General features: G+C 59.1%; 1 protein-coding gene across 2 annotated transcripts in view; it reads right to left on the bottom strand.

Moving 5' to 3' along the window:
* AHDC1 (AT-hook DNA binding motif containing 1) overlaps positions 1 to 21,024 on the bottom strand; it is a 37,610-nt gene that overhangs the window by 9,102 nt on the left and 7,484 nt on the right. Inside the window, exons 2-6 of one of the 2 annotated variants that reach the window (XM_041764911.1) lie at positions 12,008 to 12,186; positions 11,600 to 11,660; positions 6,749 to 6,860; positions 6,569 to 6,606; positions 1,277 to 6,190 (exon numbers count right to left, since the gene is read on the bottom strand). In XM_041764911.1, the coding sequence (XP_041620845.1) occupies positions 1,320 to 6,116 (4,797 nt within the window). In that variant the 5' untranslated portion in view covers positions 6,117 to 6,190; positions 6,569 to 6,606; positions 6,749 to 6,860; positions 11,600 to 11,660; positions 12,008 to 12,186 and the 3' untranslated portion in view covers positions 1,277 to 1,319. The remainder of the gene's footprint in view (positions 1 to 1,276; positions 6,191 to 6,568; positions 6,607 to 6,748; positions 6,861 to 11,599; positions 11,661 to 12,007; positions 12,187 to 21,024) is intronic. The other variant, XM_041764910.1, reaches the window with a different exon arrangement.

Here is a 21,024-nt window from a genome sequence, read left to right as displayed (position 1 = left end):
ACGCAGAATTGCAAAACCTAAGAGATTATCAAAGTCAAACTTCTTGAACAGATGGGGAAACAGAGGCCCAGAGCTGGGGGGAGTAAAAGCATGGTCAAGGACATGTATGCACTGACGGCCAATTGGGGAATGGTGTTTCCTCAGGCCTCTTGATTCCCACATGCTGCCCTTTGCCACCTTCAGCCACCAAGGGACTTGGGGTCAGGCAGAAAGGGGATAACAAGTTTCCACTGACATGACTTCAGGACCCTGAGTCACCCTGGCCTTGAATGACCTCCCCAGAGCAGGGATGGGACTTTCCAGGAGCCCTGCTATTCCTTCTCCAGGAAGAGACACTCCCAGGAGGCTGCAGTGGCAACAGAGGTGGAGGATGAGGGGCTCAAACAGGCCCTCAGCTCACTTCCCCACCACCCACTCAGCACCCACTATATCCGAGGCAATTTTGTGACATGTCTGCTGTCCAAATAATGGGATCTGATGGGCCAGTGGTGGCTGTTATTTCTGGAGCAGTTTGTGCTTCGAGAAAGTGATTCTTCTGACCCTGTCCCTTTTTACCACTTTGGAGGCATTTCCCCCTTTTGTGCCTCTGACCACTCTGAGCTTATCTCAGGTCAAAGGTATTGAAAAATAATCTCTGGGTGTACCTCGAGAAACTTGGGGGGATATTTTAGGCCATTGTGTAAAGCCCTTGCAGAGTGTGACCAAGATGTAGTGACCACACCCTCATCCTGGCCCTTGGCAGACTGCATCTTGAACTAAATGAAGCTCCTAGAGAAACAAGCAAGCCTGGCTAGGTCGGTACCTCGGTTGGGCCCTGGCAGTTAAATTACCCACCCTGCTTCACCCTTCACTCATCTCACACAGGGTCATGTAAATGCAAGAGTTCAAGTGGTGAGTGTTTCCTGGGATTCGGGCAGCGCCTGCCTCAGACCTAGCATGGACAAGGGAAATAAACATTTGATGACCCAAACCTGATGGCCCCAACCAATCTAAGGGTTCTCCGACCACTTTGGTAACTGAATGTTCGAGCCTTGGGCTGGGTTCCCCACCTAGGTGCTCCCGTCTTTTCCTGAAGGCTGTCCCCAACGTCTAATCTTGGACTCCTTCCTGAATCCCAACTTCCTATTAAGGACCTATTAAGGTCCCTGATCTTGTCCTTAAACTCTTCCTGCTCATCACTGTATCTCTTCCCTTTGCCCTAACTCTAATGTCCTCATCCTCCACCCCACCCCCTGCCAGGCCTCCCCGCCTGCTCCACCCAGACCCCCAGACTCACCCAGGAACAAAACCTCGAGGTCCAGTCGGCACTTCAGTTGGCACTACAGGGAGGTGACGGTGAATGTGTCCTCAGGGTGAGGTTCCGCCATGGGCCCCAGGAAGCCGCTCTTGGGGCCCCCACCCAGGCCGGGATGCGCCTGTGGCATAAAGCCTGGATACCTGTAGGCGGTATCCTGCAGGGGCAGCAGCGAGTCCCTCGGCACAGGGGACAGGGTCAAGTCACTAAGGAGTGGGCAGCCATAGCCAGCGGCGGCGGCAGCAGGGCCACGGGGTGGGCCAGGCGGCCGGGCCATCTCCAGTGGCTCCTTGTCGGCCTTGGGAGTGGCTGGCGGGCTAGCCAGGTGTGGGGCACTGAGGCACGCGGCCTCCGTCCTGCCCAGGAAGTCAGCCAGCAGCCCCGTACCCACCTTCCCTTCGTAGGGTGGGCTGCGGGCTGCCGAGCCCGGCGGGTACCAGTAAGCTGTGCCCTTGCAGCTGGGGGAGTCGTAGTGGGGCTGGCCCAGTGGCAGGTCCCGGCAGCTGAGGTGGGCCTGGGCCGCAGCTGCGTGGCCCAGGCTGGCCCCCTGGAGCCCATGCTTGAGGGGCTCACAGGTGGCCAGCTTTGTGGGTGGTGGCCGCAGCTCCTCCTTGAAGCCCAGAGTGGGTGAGCAGGTGGGTGAGTACGCCTTCTGCAAACCGGCATCAAACACCGTGGGCGGGTGGGCCAGAGGTGGGAAATGCTTGCCATCTAGCTCGGGAGCACCCAGGCTAGGCGAGTCGCAGTGGAAGCCTTGGCCGAAAGTGCCATCGGAAGGAGTGGACGGGTTCATGGAGTAGGGTCCCATGAAGTCACAAGGGTCTCGCTCACCCACACCGAAGGCCCTCGACTGGGAGGGCAGTGGTGACATGCTGCTGTCCCCACTGTAGTAGTCCAGGCCAAGGTCTGGGCTGTCCTGGAACAGGGGGTTGACTGGCTGTGGCTTGGGGATGAACTTGGCTTTGGCTGCTGCACCGCCCCGCTCCTTCTTAGCTGAGCAGGCCCCACCACCCCGTCCACCCCGCGGCTGCCGGGGCCCGGTGCTTCGTTTGGATGGGTAGCCTGAGGCAGTGGCTGAGGCGGATGACGCGAAGCCCAGATGTGAGGCCTCGAACAGGTCCACCTTCTTCCGCCGTCCACGGCCCGGCTTGGAGCTGCTCTGGAAGAGGACGCTCTGGTTCCAGTTGTAGCCGGGGGCAGAGGATGCCTCGTTCCAGTCCATCATCAGTTTCTCCAGGCTGGACAGGCTTGACTGGCCCTCACTGCTTGAGGCCTCGCTGTTGGCGCGCCGAAAACCGCCGCCGACTGGCTGATTGAACTGGGTGCTGTCAGAGGATGACTCGGAGAAGGTCTCGGACACAGCTGTCTGCTGCTTCACCTTCTGCGGCGTGTAGTTGGAGATGTCCAGGATCACGTTGGGCTCGCTGACATGGCAGTCGAAACCAGGATTGTAGAGCTGACTGAAGGCCTCCGAGGCCCAGTCCAGGCCTCCATAGCCCTGCCGGAAAGGCCACTGAGAAGCCCCCGCAAACTGCCGACAGTTTTCAGGCGAGGGCTGGAAGGAGGAGGAGGAGGAGGAGGCGGCAGAGGCAGCGGAGGTGGCAGAGGCTGTGGTGCCCTTGGGTACCATGTAGCCACCGGGGGAGACGGTGCTGGCCCGGCTGTCACAGCGCAGGGGTGTGGGAGCTGAACCAGAGAAGGGGGCCTCAGAGCTGTTGAAGAAGGAGGCCTTGCTGGGTGGCAGGCAGGGGCCACCGGTAGGTGGTGGGGCGTAGCCGGCGCTGTGGGCGCTGCTGGGAGAGGCAGGCAGGCTATTGCCACTGCCATAGGCGAAGCTGCAGTCCTTGCTGTTAGCACAGTCCTGGCCCGTAAAGGGCTTAGCTGGGGCAAAAACGCTTTGTCCGGCCCCGTAGCCACCATACTGAGGTGGGTAGGTGTTGGCGGGCGGGTGGGTGGTAGGTGAGCGAGCCACGGCCGAAGGCGGGGGAGCCAGTTTCGGGAAAGTCTCGGCCGCCCGGCAGTCGGACGTGGCTGGAGTTATCCCATAGCTCGCTGCCCGGCCAGGCGGGAAGGTCTGGCGAGCGGACAGGACAGGCTGGAAGGAGGGGTCCGCACCAGCCCCACTGCTGCCCACAGCCACTGGGCTGGCCTTGGCCCCCCGGCTGGGGAAGCTGGCCAGGCCCCGCTGGGCCGGCAGGGTGCTGGTGGGGGGTCCAGCGTAGGTGCCCGATGCCTTCCGGGACTCCGGGCGAGAGGCTGAGAGGGCAAAGTCTAAGAGGTCGGAGGAGTCATCCGAATCCAGCAGTGAGCGAAAATAGCCGGTGAAGAGGTTCTGGCGCTCCTGGCTGAGCTCCGTCTGGCCCGCGGGCGCGCCGGTGCTATAGTAGCTGCCTCGGCCTGACGCCCCGCTCTCTAGTCCAGTGGAGGCAAAGGCCTGGGCCTCGGTCCCCTGGAACCCGCAGTTTCGGCCAGCTTGCCCTCCCGGGTGCCCGTGGTGAGGGGCCCAGCCACCACCCTTGTCCCCGGCCCACTCAGCGCCTGCCTCCCCAAAGCCGGGGCCGCTAGGCACCTGCTCTGGGAACAGAGTCCCATTCTTCCGGGACCGCCTCTTGCGCTTGGGCTTCCCGGTCATGGCGTCCACCTCCCCCCGGCCCCGTTTGCGCGGGTGCCCCAATTCGGTGAGGCTGGGACCCCCAACGCCAGCAGCCGCCACCGCCACCACTTTCTTTTTCTTGCCAATGCCCTCAAAGAAGTCACTGAAGGAGCATCGGGCTGCCTTGGCTGCATGGCCCCCGCCCCGGCCACCAAAACCGCCTGCTTTCCCTCCACGCCGTCGGAAGCCCTGCACACGGTGCAGGAAGTGGGAGATGCTCTGCGTGTCGGGTGCCTGGTGGACCGACTCGGGCTCGCTGGGTGTCCAGCAGCGGGGCGGTGAGCACCGCCCGGCACACTGGCTCTGGCGGTTCAGGAAGGCCAGCTTGGCGAGGACATCGGAGTACTCGGCCTTACTGTCATTGGCGTCTGCTGCGTAAGACGGCTGGGGAGAGGCCAGCTTCTGCTTCCGCCGCCGCCGTTTCTTCACCTCTGGCATGGCCATGGCGGCTGCGGCCACAGTTGCCGCTTCAGCCGCTACCACTGCTGGCTCCTTGGGCTTGCCAGGACCCAGCAGCAGGTTCTTAGGGGGGCGGCCGCGTTTCCGCTTGAGAATAATGGGCATCTCCCCGGGTGGGAAGACCACCACGACGTTCCGGCCATTGTTCTTCATCTTCAGCAGCGGGGTGGGCTCTGCTGACACGCGCAGGCCCAGCTCCTTGCCCTCCACGCTCAGACTGCTGCTCAAGGATGACACCTTGTATGTGGTCTTGTTCCGCCGCCCCAGCGAGACGGGGATCTTGGCCATCTTCACCACCATGCGCCGCACTCCCCGGCACTTGCCTTTGCGGGTAGGGACCACTGGAGTCTGGGAAGATTCCGGCTCCAGCTCTGGGACTGGGCCTGGGCCTGGCAGGGCAGGAGGTGGTGGTGGTGGTGGTGGCGGGGGCTCGGCCAAAGCGGCCGCCAGCCCCGTGGGCATAGGCAGGGGCAGCAGGCGGCCCTCTGGTCCGGCGTCTGCCTTGCGTCCCCGTCCAGCTTTCCGTCGGCGACACAGGATCTTTGGCCTATCAGTGCGCCGCAAGGCGTACTTGGGGTGACCCTCAGGCCCGTGGGGGCCATGGGGCGAGCACAAGTCCAGGCGCAAGGGCTCGGCCAGTGGGCAGGGCCCCAGGGGCTGCTGAGGCTCTAGGCGGCGGCCAGGGACGTCAAGCAACTTGGGCAGAGGGTCAAGTGCCTGAGGGTCGAGCAGCTGCGACTCTAAGGAGTCAGGCAGGGTATCCAGGGCCTGTAGAGCCAGGCCTGGCAGCCCCAGAGGATCAGCGAGAGGTTGCAGGGGTGGCAGCTCCAGAGCTTCCCCAAGTGGCTCTAGGGCCTGTGGGTCCAGGAAGCGGGGCTGGGGGTCCAGAAGCTGGGGCTCTGGCTCGGGAGATGGTGGCTCAAGGGCCTGGGCCTCCAGCAGCTGGGCCTCAGGGCAAGTCAGGGAGGCCAGCTCACTGAGGATGTCGGCGTCAGCAAGTTCCGAGTAATCAGGGCCGTCTGGCTCAGGCTCCGGGGGCAGACCGGTGGCCGCAGCTGTGGCTCCGGGACTATGGCCTTGGCCAGGCTGGGGACTGTCCCTAGGCTCGGGCTCCGGCTCATAGAGGGGGTGGCTAGGCCTCTCAGACTTGGCATGAGGGGCAGCCCGCTCCTCAGGGCTGCGGATGCTGTTGGCCAGGCTGGGCGAGGAGAAGAAGCTGTACTGAAGGTCACCAGGGGGCGGGGCAGGTGGGCGGCTGAGTCTGAGGCCACCGCAGTCCAGATGCACGCCGCTGTGCTGCAGGTCCTGGGAGAGCCGGGTCAGGTCCTTCATGATGTCAATCAGCTGCACCACCGGACGCAGGTTCACCCGCCCGTTGTCCCAGCGACGTCGGGAGCTGTTGTTGTCTCCCGCAGGAGTGGGGCAGCGGGCCTGGGAGACGGGACGGGCTGCCCTAGGGGGCAGCGGGTCGTCCCCCTTGGCAAGGACTGGTGGGCGCCGGGTGCTGGGGTCCCGGCGTGGGGGTGGGCGTGGGTTCTCGGAGAAGGTGTGGGCGAAGGCCTTGTCAGGTGGGCTGGCAGGGGGCCGGGTGGGAAGCAAGGGCCGTGGGGTGGGGGGGCCACCGGGGTAGTACTTGGGCTCCCGGAGGTAGTCAGGAGAGCTGCACACGGCACTGGAAGTCACCACCAGGCCCTGGGGCTTCACACGCATCCTGACCTTGTCCTCCGCGGGCCGCCGGGCGGGGCCGGGGCTGACATGAGGGTGCGAGAAGCCGGGACCAGGACCTGTGGGGCGGGACGGGCAAGAGAGCCCTCACCGAATGCCTAAGACCTCAGCTTCCCACATCCTCAGTGAGCCCCCTGCACCCCTCCTGTGAGTCCCCTCAAGTCTGATCCCCTGAATGACTCTCTGCCTTTTCCCGAAACCACCACATGCACCGTGAACCCCTGAGGGGCCCCAGTTCCGCTACTGGACAGCTCACCCATTTCTAGACCCTGGCTGTGGGCTCAGGGGGAAGCCCATCAGCAGGCTGGGGCAACCACTCCAGATCCAACTTAAGGAGGTGGGCCAGGAAATCCTATAAAGGGCATGGTCTCTTCCCTCACATCCGCCCCCCGCCCCTGCCCCATCCCCAGGGCTCTAAGAGAAGCCTGGCCACTCACCCTCGGCTCTGCCGCCTGGGCTGTCACACTGGAGATCTCTGTGGGCAACAAGATGGGTAAAAGGGGATCTGAATTTTCAGGTGGCCACAGCCCAACCACTCACCACCCACAGGCCCGGTCTCCTCCACAAACCTCCCCCGGCTCCCCTGGCAGCCCCACCAGTGCACACACCCGGCTGACCTGGGAGAGAGAGGGCCCCCGTGCCCGGGGGCTCTGCCAGTTGCTGGCTGTCAGCTGGGGGTGCTGTGGAGCGACTTCGGCCTGAGCCCAGGCCTCGGGGCGTGGACAGCGCCTGGAAAGGACCATCGCAGCTCAGGTTTAGTGAGCACCTACTGCGCGCCAGGCACTGGGCTGGAAGCTGTCCAGGCATCGTTTCATTTAATTCTTCATACAAATCCTGTGAGGTAGGGGCTATTAATAACCCCATCTTGCAGATGAAGAAATGGAGGCTCAGAGATGAAGCAACATCATTCATTCATATACTCATTATTTATGGAGTGCCTACTTTGCACAAAGACCGGGTAGACAAACAGAGATCAGATAATCATACATGATTTAATTATTAGTGGGATAAGAGCTGCAAAGAAAAAGTGAAGAGTGCCTCAGGTCAGAGGTTTGACAGTCATACTAGGGAGTCAACAACAATAAAAGCTCACACTTGGGGGGTGCTTTCTCCATTGCCAAATATTGGGCTATTAATGAGCACTTTATGTGGGTTATCTCATCTAAGCCCCGTGTAGACCTGGGATCAGTATAATTATTATCCCCACTTTTACAGATGAGGAAACCAGCCACCGGAAGGGGGTGAGCACCACGAAGATAAGGACTTCTGTCTGTCCACTTCTGTGTCTATCTCCTAACGCCCTGATCAGCACGTGGCCCATAAGCATGCTTCAAAAAATATTTACTATTTCTTATGAATAAATGAACTAGGTGCACAGAGCCATTAGCCCTGCCTTTTCCCATGTGTTCCCTCTTATTCATCTTCAGACCCAAAGGTGGGACCCCCCAGAAGGGTGTGGAGAGAGGATGAGAGACAATCGTGAGGAAAGGGATATTCTCTGACCTCTCTCCCATCTTTATCAGAGAGCCCTCTCTGATCTCTCCCCCTACTGCACCTATGGCCATAATCTGGCCCCTGAAGTGCACTGAGTCCTCTCTATTTCCCCTTCACCCATTACTGGTTGCACCAAGTCACCAAGCCAGTCATCAAGACTGGCTTTTCGGTGCGTCTCCCCCACAGAGTGTGGGCCCTTCATGGGTAGGCACTGCATCTGTCTTGTTTATCACTGTATCCCCTGACCCCAGGGCCTGGGCTTTGGATGCTACATAAATATTTACTAACTCCCTGAGCTGGTCAGGGCACAACTGGGATTTAAATCCAGGCATGTCTGACTCCCAAGGGAGCCTGGGGACTCAATGCCCTGACCGCTGGGAGGGTCCTAAACATGGATCCCCTAAACATGGATCAGTCCTTACTGTTCAGCTCTGACCTGATTCCTAGGGTTAACCGCCCACCCCCCCAGACGTGTAGACTCCCACCAGATGCCATACTGCCCAGGGCTGTCACCCCACAGGAGGATCACGGAGCCGACTGAGGGACAGGATGGTGTGGGAAGGAACACTCTTCCACTCCCCTGAGGTGGGCAGCAGTTTGCAGTCTACAAAGCACTTCCACACATATGACCCACCGAATCTTCCCAGCAACCCAGGAGCCCTGGTTTATTATCCCTGTGCTCTAGAAGAAAATAGGCTCGGAGCGGTGGTTGTGGGATTTGCCTGAAGTCACATAGCTGTTAAGTGGCAGGATTCCTAATTCTGCCCTAAGCCCAAAGCCTTCTTCCCCTCCCAGCTCTAGCAACTTTCCTTCAGCTACTCCTGAAAGTGCTGCTCCTAGAGCTGAGGTCTAATTTAAGGCTGGGAGGAACCTTCAAATCGCCAAGCCATTTGGCTTCCAAACCCTGGGCCTGGGGGAGCAGTGCAACATTCCAGATACCCAGGCCCTCGTCCAGGGGAGTCTGACTCACAGACCTGAAGGGACATCTGGGAATCTGTATTTTTAATCAGCCTCCCCATGGGTACACTCTTCTAGTGCCACCTTGCACTCTTCCCATTTCACAGACAAGGAAACTGAGATCCAAAGAGGGAAAGGGCCTTGCCCAAGGTCACAAGATGTTGCTTATGCAGACAGAACATCCCTGTCCTCTGTCCCTCTTCTCTTGCAGTTCCCAGGCCTCAGCTGCTCCTCACTGTCCTGCCCCCTCCATCACTCAGGGTCCTGCTCTCTCCCAGGACTAGCTGTGGACTGTGGACTGGCTCCTCCCAGGCCAGGCTCTCTCACCCGTTGGTCTTGCAAGAAGGGCTGTGGGTGACTTCACAAAGGAGGGAAGGGGCTCAGGCTGTGGCATCTCCAAGCTCCATTTTCAACAGTACCGCTGACCCGTAGCTCCTGAGTCTTTGAGATGCCTCCCTTCCTGAGGGTGGGGCTCCCCAAGCCTCCCTGCCCTGGAGACCTCCCACTTGGGGCCCGAGGGTGTGATCTTGGCAGAAGAGAGAAGCTCCTCTCCAGTGGTTGCTTCTGTTCCACCCACCCGTGAAGACCTTTGGGCATGTCCTCCGGCCAGCCCTCCTGACTCTGTCCATGGCTCTCTCTCACAGCCTCCAGGATCTGAGGGAAGCAGCTGGCTCCCCTCCCCACCACACCCAGGCCGCCATTTTCTTGGACCCCTCCCAAGGGCACCACCTATCCCATGTCTGTGAACAGTCAGAAGGGTCCTTGTGTCTGACAGTCTGCTTCTGGGTCAGTGTGTCTGAGCCTGCCTGTGGGGACACCAACCAGCTGGGAGGGGGCTGGGGGCCCCAACCTGCAGAGCACGGTGCCGGGAAGCGCCAGCCCACATCCTTGCGTCCCCCGCCCCACCCTCCCCCGCTGCGGCTGTGACCACCCCACCCCTTCCCCAGCCCGCCTCCCCCTCCCCCACCCGCAGCCTCCCCAGGGGAGCCAGGCTGCCAGCCCCAGCTCTCACTTCCGGCCTCATGACCCTCTCTCCAGCCGGCACACTCCTCCCCCCACACCATTTCCCTCCCAGCCAGGACTGCAGGCCCAGGGATGTCCTCAAAGGGAAAACACTGTATCAAAAGGGACTACTATAGCCTCCAAGAGCCCCTCCCTATCACCTCCCTTGGGGCTGTCCCGGGATCTGCCCCCCGGGGATCTGCCCCCCCCCATCTGCAGCACCCCTCCCAATCTCCTTCAGCCCCCTCCCGCCCACCCACTCGTGCCCAAAGATTTTCTGCCAACCTGACTCCAGCCCAAAATCCTACCAAAGAGGACAATGATGAAAATAATAACAGCAGCTGTCACTTATTTTGGCATTAGTGGCACAGAGAGGCACAGAGAGGTTAAGTTATGCCCCTGAGGACAAACAGCCAGGACAAGGAAGAGCTGGAGTCTGAATTTAGGTGTGTTGAGCTCCAACAAGGCAAACTTCTTCACTGTCCACAGAGTCAGCACCCTCCCCTGCAGCCTCCTCCAACAGTCCCGATCCTCATCACCAGTTCTACTTTTGACTTCTAATCTACCCCCTCCCAGCTTCTTCATCCCCTCCCACCTCAGTCATCTAAACGCACTACCCTCCCTCGCCACTAGGTGTCCCCTTAGAGCCACCGATGCCCCCAAGGGGAAGCAAGTCCCGCCTGGCCTCCTGGAGTCATCAGGCCCCCCCCCCACCGTATAGCACACCCCACCCCACCCTACCCCTAGCTACACAGAGCTCCTTTGTGCAGTCCTCGCCCACCCCCTTCCTGCCCAGAGCAGGGCACCTGGCAAGCAGGTCTTCCCTGGACCCGCCCCCTGCCAGCCCCCTGCCCTGGGTGCCAGGTGTTGCGTGCACCACCGCCAGCTCTGGCTGAACCTGAGGGTCACCCTGCCGGGCGGCCCTCCCTTCCTCCCTCCGAGGTCACCCAGGGACTGTGCTTCCCGCCCTGCTCCACCCCCATCCCCTCCTGCTCTTGGCCCTTCCAGACTCCTGTCCTAGTCTTTCCTTCTGTCTCCCGGAGGACTCCCCTCCTCCAGCCCCACCAGGCCCTCCCCACAGCCTCTCACCCCCGCCCACCTCCTTCCCCTGAGAGCTCCTGGGTCCGCCTCCCCCTCCCCGCCCAGGTCTGAAGAACTCCTCCTCCTGGAAAGTTGCTGCTGGAAAGGAAGTGACTTCAGCGATTTGGCCACAAGGCTGGGCACTGCTGAGCCGGGCTCAGCTGAAGGCCTGCCCAGCCCACCTCCAAAGCACAAATGGAGCCACATGCACACACCACCCACAAATGTGCACCCAGAACCCAGAACCCTGAACACAAGCTTCCCCGGTGACATGCGGAGAGATCCTGTGTGCACATTCCACACCATCCCAGTGTGCCCACATATCACCCCAGCATGTTCAGATTCTTGTTTATACACCTCTCCAACATATACCAGCGCCATGCACACATACACCACACGCCAGCATTGCTACACCCACCCAGTCCACACTCCAAATCCTGCACACTCCCCACTCCCGTGTAGTACCTATACAGCCCTCAATGCCCCCCAGGCCAGTCCACTTATATAACTCCTGTATACAGAACGCTGTGTACCTAGGGACAGAGCCCTACACACACCTGCTTGCACACAAGATGCCCCGTGCATTTACAGTTGGGTACACATAACCCTGCATCCTCCCATAACCACACCTCCCACCCTTACCATCCCAGGAGGCCCCACCCCTAGACCTCAGGCCCCAGGAATGCTCTTTTGGAAGTTGGGTGGAGTCCCCAGGCAGGCTGGGCTCTAGGGAGCTTCCTTCCCAGAGGCTTCATGTGTCAGCTCAGGGAGTTGCCTCGGCAGGGCAGGGCAGCCCCACCTGGCCTCGGTGGCTCTAGAGCCTGGGTGGGCTAATCCGGGCCAGGAGCAGGGAGGCAGGTCCTGTCCCCACCCTACCTCATCTTATGAGGGTGACTTAGTACATCTGAACTACACAGGTCCTCTTGGTACCTCACCTTGGCCTCCCAGCTCTCTGCTTCCACAGACTCCAGTAGACAGGGGTCCTGGGGAGGTCAGCTGCAAACATCAGGCATTCTGGTTTCCATCTCTGCCCTGAGTTCTGGTCATTGTCATAACCCCTTTCTCTTCCCAGTTCTCTCAGGTCAACAAGGTGCCAGGAACAGTACCCAGACTAGGAGGCAGGACTCTGGGGTAGGACTTGCTGTATATCCATGAGCCTCAGTTCCCCTTTCTGGATAATGGGGAGTTTTGAGTAAGTTGGGTTAATACATTTTGATTCTATAAAGGGCCTCTTTTTGGCCTAAGCTGGGAGAAGGGATTCTTGCTAAGACTGGGAAGGAAGTCCCCCAGATCCCCACTTTTTGGGGCCCAGGCACAGACCTGGCTTCCCTGTACACTGTTACCTGAGCAGGCTGTGTAGACAAGGTCCGGCTCAGCAGGAAAGGCCTGTCTTCACCAGTGATTCCAAGGTGGTCTCTGCGGCAGCCTGAGAGCTGCCCCGAAAACGGGGCCCTCTGCTCGCACTTAGCTGGGCAGGCTCTGGGGTCCAGGCCAATGGGCAGACAGGTAGGCAAGCTCCCATCTGTGGAAGCAAACACAACAAACACCCCATGCATAAGCATGGACACAGGATAAGCCAGATAAAGGGACCAGGAGGCTAGCCTGGACAGGGTCCACTCTTGGATACAATGAGATCACTTACAACCTCATTTCACTGGAGAACTACGAGCCCATCTGTTGAAACTCCAGGTTCCTACTGGGGAGCAGTATCTTTATATATGTAGGTACATATATGGATGAACATGAACACACATGCTATGGTGGAAAGAACTCGACCTTTGGGAGCCAGCCGGTCCTTGGCTCAACCCTCACTGTATGATCATGAGCAAGTCAGTTAACTTCTCTGGCTCTCAGTTTTCTCATCTATAAAATGGGGAGATCTTATAAATGAGGGAAGAACACTTTGGGGAAACTATATAAACTAAGGGCTTATTTAGAATGCAGGTGTGAGAACTGCTGTTCAAGGACATGGTAAATGCAGATTTTCAAGCAGGATGTGTATGCAGCTGGCGTTTACCTTCTCCATCAGCAACTGGTTATGTCTCTTGTTTCCTTGAATATCCATGGCCCTTCTCACCACCCTCCTGCTTCCTGCCTATTTGTCTGCCTTACTGGGGTCTGTGCTGGAGCCCAGAGGGGGTCTGGGAACCAGGCCTCATGGACTGCTTACAGGTTCTGGTTGCCTGGGAATTTGTATGTGTGGCAGAGATCATGCCTGTATAAATGCACCTTTGTGAATGTTCAGCTGTCTGGGTAAATACACCTGTATGTGGGCTCCTGGGTCTATTTAGCCTTCTGTACATTTCTAAATGTGTCTGTGGATGTACATGCGTGTTGAAGAGTGTACGTGCACGGGATCCTATGTTGGCTCAGTTATGGTCTATGTGGTTAGCCATGTGTGTGTGTCTGTGTGGGGAGGGCTAACATGTACCTGCGTTCAGTGTCTTCAGTTACACGTGTGGGTGTGTTTCCTGGGTCTATTCAGCTTTGTGTGTCCAGCTGAGCCTGTGTTTGCATGCCTGTGAGGACATGTACTTGTGCGTCTGCCTATGCGGGAGCACCCTGACTCCAGCTGTGGTTGGGGTAGGAGTGTTGCCTCTGTGTGTGTGTGTGTGCACATGCTCTGCCTGGCTCTCTCCATCTCGCTGTGTCAGGAGCTGAACCGGCTTCTGCCTGTCTCCGAGCTCTCTGGATGCATGGGTGGGGGGGGTAGGGTGGGGGCGTGCGGCTGATCCTCTGCTGTCCCTGCAGGTTTCCAATCTCGAGGCCTGTGACTGCGGGCACTGGTGTCACTGTGGATCAACGTTACCTCTCTCCTACCTCTGCCTTTTTCTGGGTTTTCAGGGTCATGGCTGACAGTGTGACTGGTCACGGTGTTCCCATGGGTCTGTTTTGCTATGGGTCACTATGTGCTCGTGCGTTATGTCCACGCATATGTGTGTTGTATAACCTTATCATTGTGTGCCTGCGTGTCAGTGGGTCCTTGTGCCAGATCACTATGTCTGGGCCCAAAAGAGCTATATGTCAGTGTCAACATGTGTGAGAGGGTCTGGGTGCCATGGTGTGCCTGTCAGCACAACAGTGCCTCAGTGTTTGTGCGGTACCTTTGTGTAACTCTTCAGTATGTGTGTATGCATGTGTACTGCACGCAAGAGACCCTTTGTGAGACAGTGTGTGTCTGTGTCACTGTGTTTGTGTGCCTGCTTCCCTCCTCCCTCCCTATCTCCTGTGCTTGCTCTCTCTCTCTCTCTCTCTCTCTCTCTCTCTCTGTAGGAGCCAGACAACTCCCCAAGCCTGGATTAGGGACAATTTATCCACAGGCAGAGAAGAATTCCAACCTGCCAGAGCCTCCCTCCTCTGATCCATCCCCCTTTCCCCGTGGTTGGGTGGGCACAGAAATGCAGCCCGGCAGCTCCCAAGCCCTGAGGGAGCCCCCACCTCTGCAGTTCCCCAGAGGCCCAGGAGGGTGGAAAAGATGGAAATCTGGGTGGCCCCAGAGCCCTCCAGTGGGGGTGGACTGGCTGCCCCCCATCCAGGCCCCCACAGCTCAGCGCATCTTGGCCCTGCTCTCCTACATATGGTGGTGGTGGCTGGGGGTGGGGGGGAGTCTGCATGGGGTCTGCCGGGCCCTGTGGGCTGGAGGGACCTCAGGAGCAAAGCTACTCCCAGCCCCTCCACAACCTGATACTCCCCAACTGATAAACGCCAGCTCCCCGCCACCCCCTAAAATGGGAATAACTGGGGAACTTGCAACCGTGCCCGCAGAGGCTGGGGGCGATGCTGGGAGTGGGGGCAGTGCAGTGGGGGGGAATGCAGCAGAGGGGGGCACGAGGGGGGCTGAGCTGGGACTAGGGCTCCCTTCACGGTGCTCCAGGCGCAAGGCAGTATCACATGTTTCCCATTAGCTGCTCTGGCCTCCTTGTTCAGGGGGTGTTGGCTGGGGGAGATTTGTTCTGGTTGCAGACACCAGCCGAGACCACACAAGAGAGAGAGAGCGAGGGAGAGAGAGAGAGAGAAAGACAGAGAGGGAGAGGTTGAACCCCAGAGGGAAAGCAAAAGACACACAGAGAGGAAGATGCACAGAGACACACAGAGGGAGAGAGAGAGATAGAGCCACGAGAGCCTCGGGAGCCAGAGACAGACACACAAGAACACAAAGCAGAGAGGCAGAGGCTGGTGATGGGGAGGGGCGCACAGGGAGGTGGAGGCGCAGGTGGAGAGGCTGGCCCAGAGGCTCGGAGTGCGAGTGAGGCCAGGAGGGGCCGGAGGGCCACAGGGGTGAGGGGCGGCTGAGGGCACGGCGATGGCCACGCGGCATGTGGGCAGGGGCAGGGGCAGGGGCAGGGGCCGCTGTGAGGCGGCCGGGCGGGGGCGGCCGGCTCCAGAGCCTCCCGCCTCCTGACCCTCGAGCCTCGGCGAGATAACAGGCCGAATAGTGCTGACTTGCGGTTCAGAAATCCAATATCCTCCGCGGCGCACTAATCGACTACCTGAGCTCCCGGCCCGCGCCGAGCTGCCCCGATTAATCCTGCGGCTCCACAGCCTTAATTAGTTTAACAGTTTCAGGGGCTGAAGAGGCAGGGACTGGGGTCCCCCCATGCTTGCTGGGCCGCAGGGCCCATGCCAGCCCTGTCTGGTGCCCCAGCTCCAGCCACACCTGCTCCTGCCACATCGTCTGAAAAACACGGGGTCCTTCCTCCTGGGAAACGGTCCCGGTCCCGAGAGGGTTAGCACCTACGTCCAGAAGGAAGGTCACAGGGGACTCAGACCATTTCCTCCCCCCAACCCACCACAACCGTCCTTGTGCTCAGGGCTCCGAATGCTTCCTTTGGCCAGCTCTTGGGGGCCCTGTGGTCCGTATCTGCACAGGGAGGCCCTGCCAACCGTGGGCCCCATACCACTGGGCAACATGTTGTCTCTTTAGGGTGAGAGACAAGCTCCCAAGTTACTGACAACCTCCCAACAGCATGAGATAATCACACATGTCACTCCCCACAACAGCATGAGATGGGTGCGTGGTGACATCTCACACATCCCCAACAGTCAGAGACAGGCGTATGGGTTGGTGAAGACCCTCCTAACAGGAGGAGCTAAGTACATAACCTATCACTCCCCCAATGAGATGGGCACATCCAATACCCCCAGACAACAAGAGACAGGGACACAGGTGACAACCAACACACAGCCAGGAACTCCCACACCCACCAATGGGATGTGAAATGCAGAGAACCTGTCTCTCTCTCTCTCTGACACACACCTCACCTTCCAGGTGTGAGGAAGGTACAGACCCCCCCAACCCCACACAGCCTCACCCCTTCCCCAGGAGTCCTCCCTTCAGACGACCAGATGGGTACACGACATATCACCCCTCTCACTGCTTCAGACAGGTGACAACCCACCCCCACTGCTCCCCCATCACTGTCGCCAGGCTGGGTGGTGCCGTCCTCTGCCTGCAGAGGCGTCACAGCTCACAGGGCATGAATGTCACCCCAGCACTGCCAGAGCCGGGCACAGCCGCATGTTGCCCCAGTGACAAACACCACTGGCCCCAGGAGGAGGTGGAGGCGCACAGGGCTCTGGGCGTGACCTTGGTCCCTGGACACCAGGAGGGGAGGCGCCTGTGGCCTCCCTCCTGGGTAACTCAGCTGCCTGGTGCTGGGGGAGACAGAGTGCTGGAAAGGAAGCTGCCCGGGCACACAGACAACCTAGAAATGCCATCTCCCCAGGCTGCCACCCCTGCCCCATTTCTAACTGAATGTTATCTAGGGAAGGGGCAGAATGAGCCGGGGAGGGGGGGCTGTTGTTGAGGCCCGAGGAGCTGTTCCTCTAAGACTTCTCAGAGATGGGTGGTGGGGAGGTAGATTGGGGGCTGCTGCTACCATGCCCTTAGGCTCCAGAACCAAGAGGGCGTGTGATGACAGCTTCAGACCTGCACTGCTGCACTGCTGCCGGGGAGCCCCAGGTCCTTAGGAAGGCCCCCTCTCCAAATTCAGGCCACAGAGCCTGACAAGGAGGCCAAAGTCCAGGGGCATGACTCACCCAGGGAACAGGCCCAGCCTGCTGGCCAGAGAGTGAGGGAGGCCAGGAGCCAAGAGGCCTGGGTTCAAGTCTGAGCTCCTCCCAGGCCAAGCTGAGTGACCTTGGAGCAGCAGCTCAGTCTCTATGGCTTATGGGGAGGGGGAAGGGGCAGTGGTGAGGAAAGTGCCAGAGAGAAGCTGAGGCTGGAGACCAGCAAGCAGAGCACTGTGGGCCATGAGAAGGACAACACACCAATCCAGACGATCCCTGGCTCCACTGCTTCCTCACAAGGGACCTCAGCTTTCTGTACCTCAGTTTCCTCAGCTGTAAAGTAGGGATGATGTCAGCCTCACAAGACAATGTGACATGAAGTGGGCAGGTGCTCCAAAAATGGGAGCTTCTTACTGAGGAGGGAAAATAGAGAGGGTGAGAGACTTGTCCAAGCCACAGGGCAACTTAGTATCAGCTGAACTCGGCCTCTAGCTAACTCCTGGTTTCCCACCTAGGGTTGTTTCTCTAAGACTGCCTGGAGATCCACAATGAGCTGGGGGCAGGGGTTACGGAGAGGATGTTGGGGTGTTGGTTACAGAGCTGTCCTGCTCTCCAGTGAAGACCAAAGGAAAGGAGTCTGTCATACATCCCGACCTTCACCGAGAACCTCACCTGGCTTGTCTTCAAACACTGGACCAAAGGGCCAACTCTAAGGGAGGCAGGCAGCCCGCAACCCAGCCCACCCATGACCGGTGCCTGTATCTGCGGCTTGGAATATTGGGGGTACCCGGGAGGTCAGTGTCCAGAGGCCGCTCATCGTGCGAGAGTCCAGAGAGGGACAGGCCCAGCCTGAGGTCACACAGCATGACAGCAGCAGAGCTCAGAGCCCTGGCCAGGGACAGTCTCAGAGCAGAGTCCCTCTAGCCCCTGGGGATGGCTGGAGCTGGGGAGCCCTGGGGGACTGAGCGAAACGTGGCGACAGATGGCCTGCCGAGGCAGCGGCGATCTGGGCGGCTGGCAGGCATGCTCGCTCCCGCGCAGGGAAGCGGCTAATTTTAGCTGAGGCCTCGATGCCAGCTTTGTTCCCCCCACCCACCCACCGAGGGGGCCCAGCATGCCTTGCGTGCAACCCGCCTCCCCCAAGCACCCCTACTCCCCCGCCTGGCCCCTTGGTGAGTAGTGCCCAGACCCCAGGGTCCTAGAACTGTCTGCCTGACCAGGTCTCATCACACCCGAAAGCGAGGGCTAGGCCCTAGAGACCTGGCACCCCCATGCCAGGGCCTGTTTCCCATGACTCCAAGTTCATTCCTTGAAGAGGGGTGGCAGAGGGGGGCCGGAGGCCACTACCCAGACTGGGAGGGAGGGCCTTACAGCCAGGGCTGGTCATCCTGGGGGAGGGGCACTGCCCTCCACTCCATACTTAAGGGGACTCGACCTGTATTCTATCCCTGCCCTGAGACAGATTCTTCTGTGCTGGAGTCGCCCTGGTGTTGGTGAGCAAGGGGGCAGCAGTCACTCTACCCCTTCCTTGTTCCGCATAACTTTAATACTGTTCCAGGAGTTCAAAGTAGTATAAAGAAGTCAGAAGTAGAACATGGGTAGTAGTACCTTGTGCCACTGGGGGAAACTGAGGCATAGCGGGAGACAGGCATCACTGTAGCAGGGTAGGAGACCAATCCCAGGAATCTGTGAGACCCAACTACATATGTTCTTCTTTTGAGTCCTTACAGCTAGGGGGCTCTTGGGTCCCTGGAACTACCCTCTGCCCTGACCTGGGGTGGTCGAAGGTAGACTAGACGGATGGGAACCTGTGCTCTAAAACTCTGGAAAAGGAGGGCTGGCACTCTTGGCTTCTGACACTCCATTTCCTGTAGGATCTCTGACCTTAGAACCTCCCCTGCCCATCTCTGATTCAACTACAGATGTCCAATGGGGTGCCAGCACATCTGGCCCCTATTTGAAAGGGGGCTCCTTCGAGGTGACTCTGGAGGGCCCCCAACCCTGTACCAAACCCGGGGCCCTGAGGAAATCATCAAATGGAAAACAGAGGAAGACAAGTTGAAAAAAAATCCATGTATTTGGAGGAGACAGTCATAAAAGGAAGAAAGGTAGGGCAAGGGCAAGGCAAGGCAACCGATTCAGGAAGAGAGAGCTCAAGGAAGAGTGTGGGGGCAAGAGACATGGGGCAGAATGAGGCTGAAAGAGAAGGAGATGGGGAGGGAGGGGACAAGAGAGAGAGAGAGAGAGAGGGAGGGAGGGAGAGAGGGAGAGAGGATAGGATGCTGGAGGAAGGAACACAGCAAAAGAGACTCAGAAGAGAGGGACAGGAGGAAGAAAAAGACAAAGACACAGAGAGACAGGCAGGATGAGGCAGAGACAAAGACAGAGAGAGAGAGAGAGAGAGAGAGAGAGAGAGCAAGATCCACACAGAGGGGAAGAGATGGAGAAGGAGCCTGCCACTGACAGGGCAAGGCACAGAGAACTAAGGACACAGGGAGCTGGAGACAGACAGGGTCTGACACACCCAGAGACCAACAGAGACAGTCGAAGAGGGTGAGACACACTCAGAGAACGCGGTGGGAAGAAGGGGAAGACATTAAGTGATAGAGTGTGTGGGAGGGGGTGGGGGGGACAGCCCCAAGTGAGGAGGGAGGGGGCATGAGGAGGGGGGAGATGTCGTCGCCAGAGCTGGTGGGGGGGACAGAGGACAGAAATGGAATGTGGGTCTGGGCATGAGGCTCACAGATGCATCGGCTCCGGTTTCAGCTGGGGCAGTTGGCTGCTGAGGGGGCTGGGGGGGGGGAAGGAGCAGAGCTGGTGAGGGAGGGGGGGCCTGTTGCCATGGCTGCGGGCACGGCAGGGGCACAGTCGGCTGGCACTTGGGAGTTCTGGGCATGGTAGGGGGCTGACTGAGGGGAAAAGCGGGGGGGGGGGGGGGGGGGGGGGGGGCGGGGGGGATGAGGAAGCTTCACCCCTGCCCTTGGGGCTCTACCAGGAAGAAAGTTTCCAGAGACAGGATGGGAGATGTTGGGGCCCAAGAGGGCTCTGGGCTTCTCTCCACCCTGTGGCGGGTGGGGGGGCGGCGGCGGGCACTACTCCACAGGTCGCCTATGGGTATCCCAGGTTCCCGCCCGGGGCTCAGGCTAGCCCCTAGGGACCCTCCGGCTCCAGCCCCTCCAGTCTAGCTGAAGATCCTGCATGCTGCTGCTGCTGTTTTTGCTTGCAGGGGAGCAGCAAGATTGTGAATTCAGGATCTGTAATCCAAACGCCGAGCCCAGGCCTACCGGGCTCCAGTTGCCAAGGCGACGGAGGGTCAGAGGGCAGCGCGGGGCGCCCGCTCCTCCAAGTCAGAATCCCAATTGTTAAAGCCCAAGAATAAACAGCTGAAGCGGCCGTGGGGGGGCTGGGAGGGGGGCTGAGGTCTGCATCGGCTCAGTGTGGTGTTGTCAAGCGAGATGTCACTAATTGTCTGAAGGAACGGGCTGAGGCAGCTCTTAACTGCTTCTGTGCCACCGGAGACACCTTGGCTGCCTGGCCCCATCCCCCGGGCCTCCCAGCATTCCACTGGGCCAGCTTGGTGCTGGGAGTGCTGGCCCAGCATAATCTCTGCCTCTCTTGCACTGAACCCCCACATACTTTGGCTCCCAACATTCCTCTTTGCCCAACTTGGAACCTCCCACCTGCAAGCTAAATCCTTATGTCCTCAGAACCAGTACCCCCCAGTTACTGGGCCCACAGTACAGCCCAGAACTGCCTGTTTGGCCTGCAAAAGCCCTTGCAGTTCCCCCAGCATATCCACCTCTGCCTCTCAGCAGTCAGAGATTCTGGAATGTAGGTGTACAGATTGCAAAGGAGGACAGACGTTGGGCTCTTGTCATCTTTTGGGGCTAGCAAAGGCCCTCCTAGAGAAAGGCCCATGGTATCTTTCTGTGCAACCTCTGACTCTGTCACACACCAGAACCAAAAACCTGACTCAGGGCCAGGAGACCCCATTTCTAGTTTTGGTGGTTCTACCTACTTGCTGTGGACTTCTGGGTATTCCCCCTCTGTGGCCTGCCTCATCTATCATCCATCCTCTACATTCAGTAGCGCCTATTCTGAGCTAGGCTGTGTCTGGAACCCCTGCCCAGAGGAACTCCCAAGAAAACAATCCGAGATCCATCAGGTAAGGTATTTCATGAAAAACCGGAGCAGTTTGTACACGGTATACTGTCCAGTGGACTGCAGCCAGTTAGTAGTAGCAGTACTGGTATCCCATTATCACAGAGGGTCACTAAAAGGGTGTAGGTGATCAGAAAAAAGATTGGGGAGGGGCCAGAGAGGCCAGTTCGGGAAGGCTGTCCTGCAGAAA

The sequence above is a fragment of the Vulpes lagopus genome, chromosome 8, assembly GCF_018345385.1.
Source record: "Vulpes lagopus strain Blue_001 chromosome 8, ASM1834538v1, whole genome shotgun sequence".
Classification (NCBI taxonomy): Eukaryota; Metazoa; Chordata; class Mammalia; order Carnivora; family Canidae; genus Vulpes; species Vulpes lagopus.
This window is presented reverse-complemented; position numbering and strand designations above follow the sequence as displayed.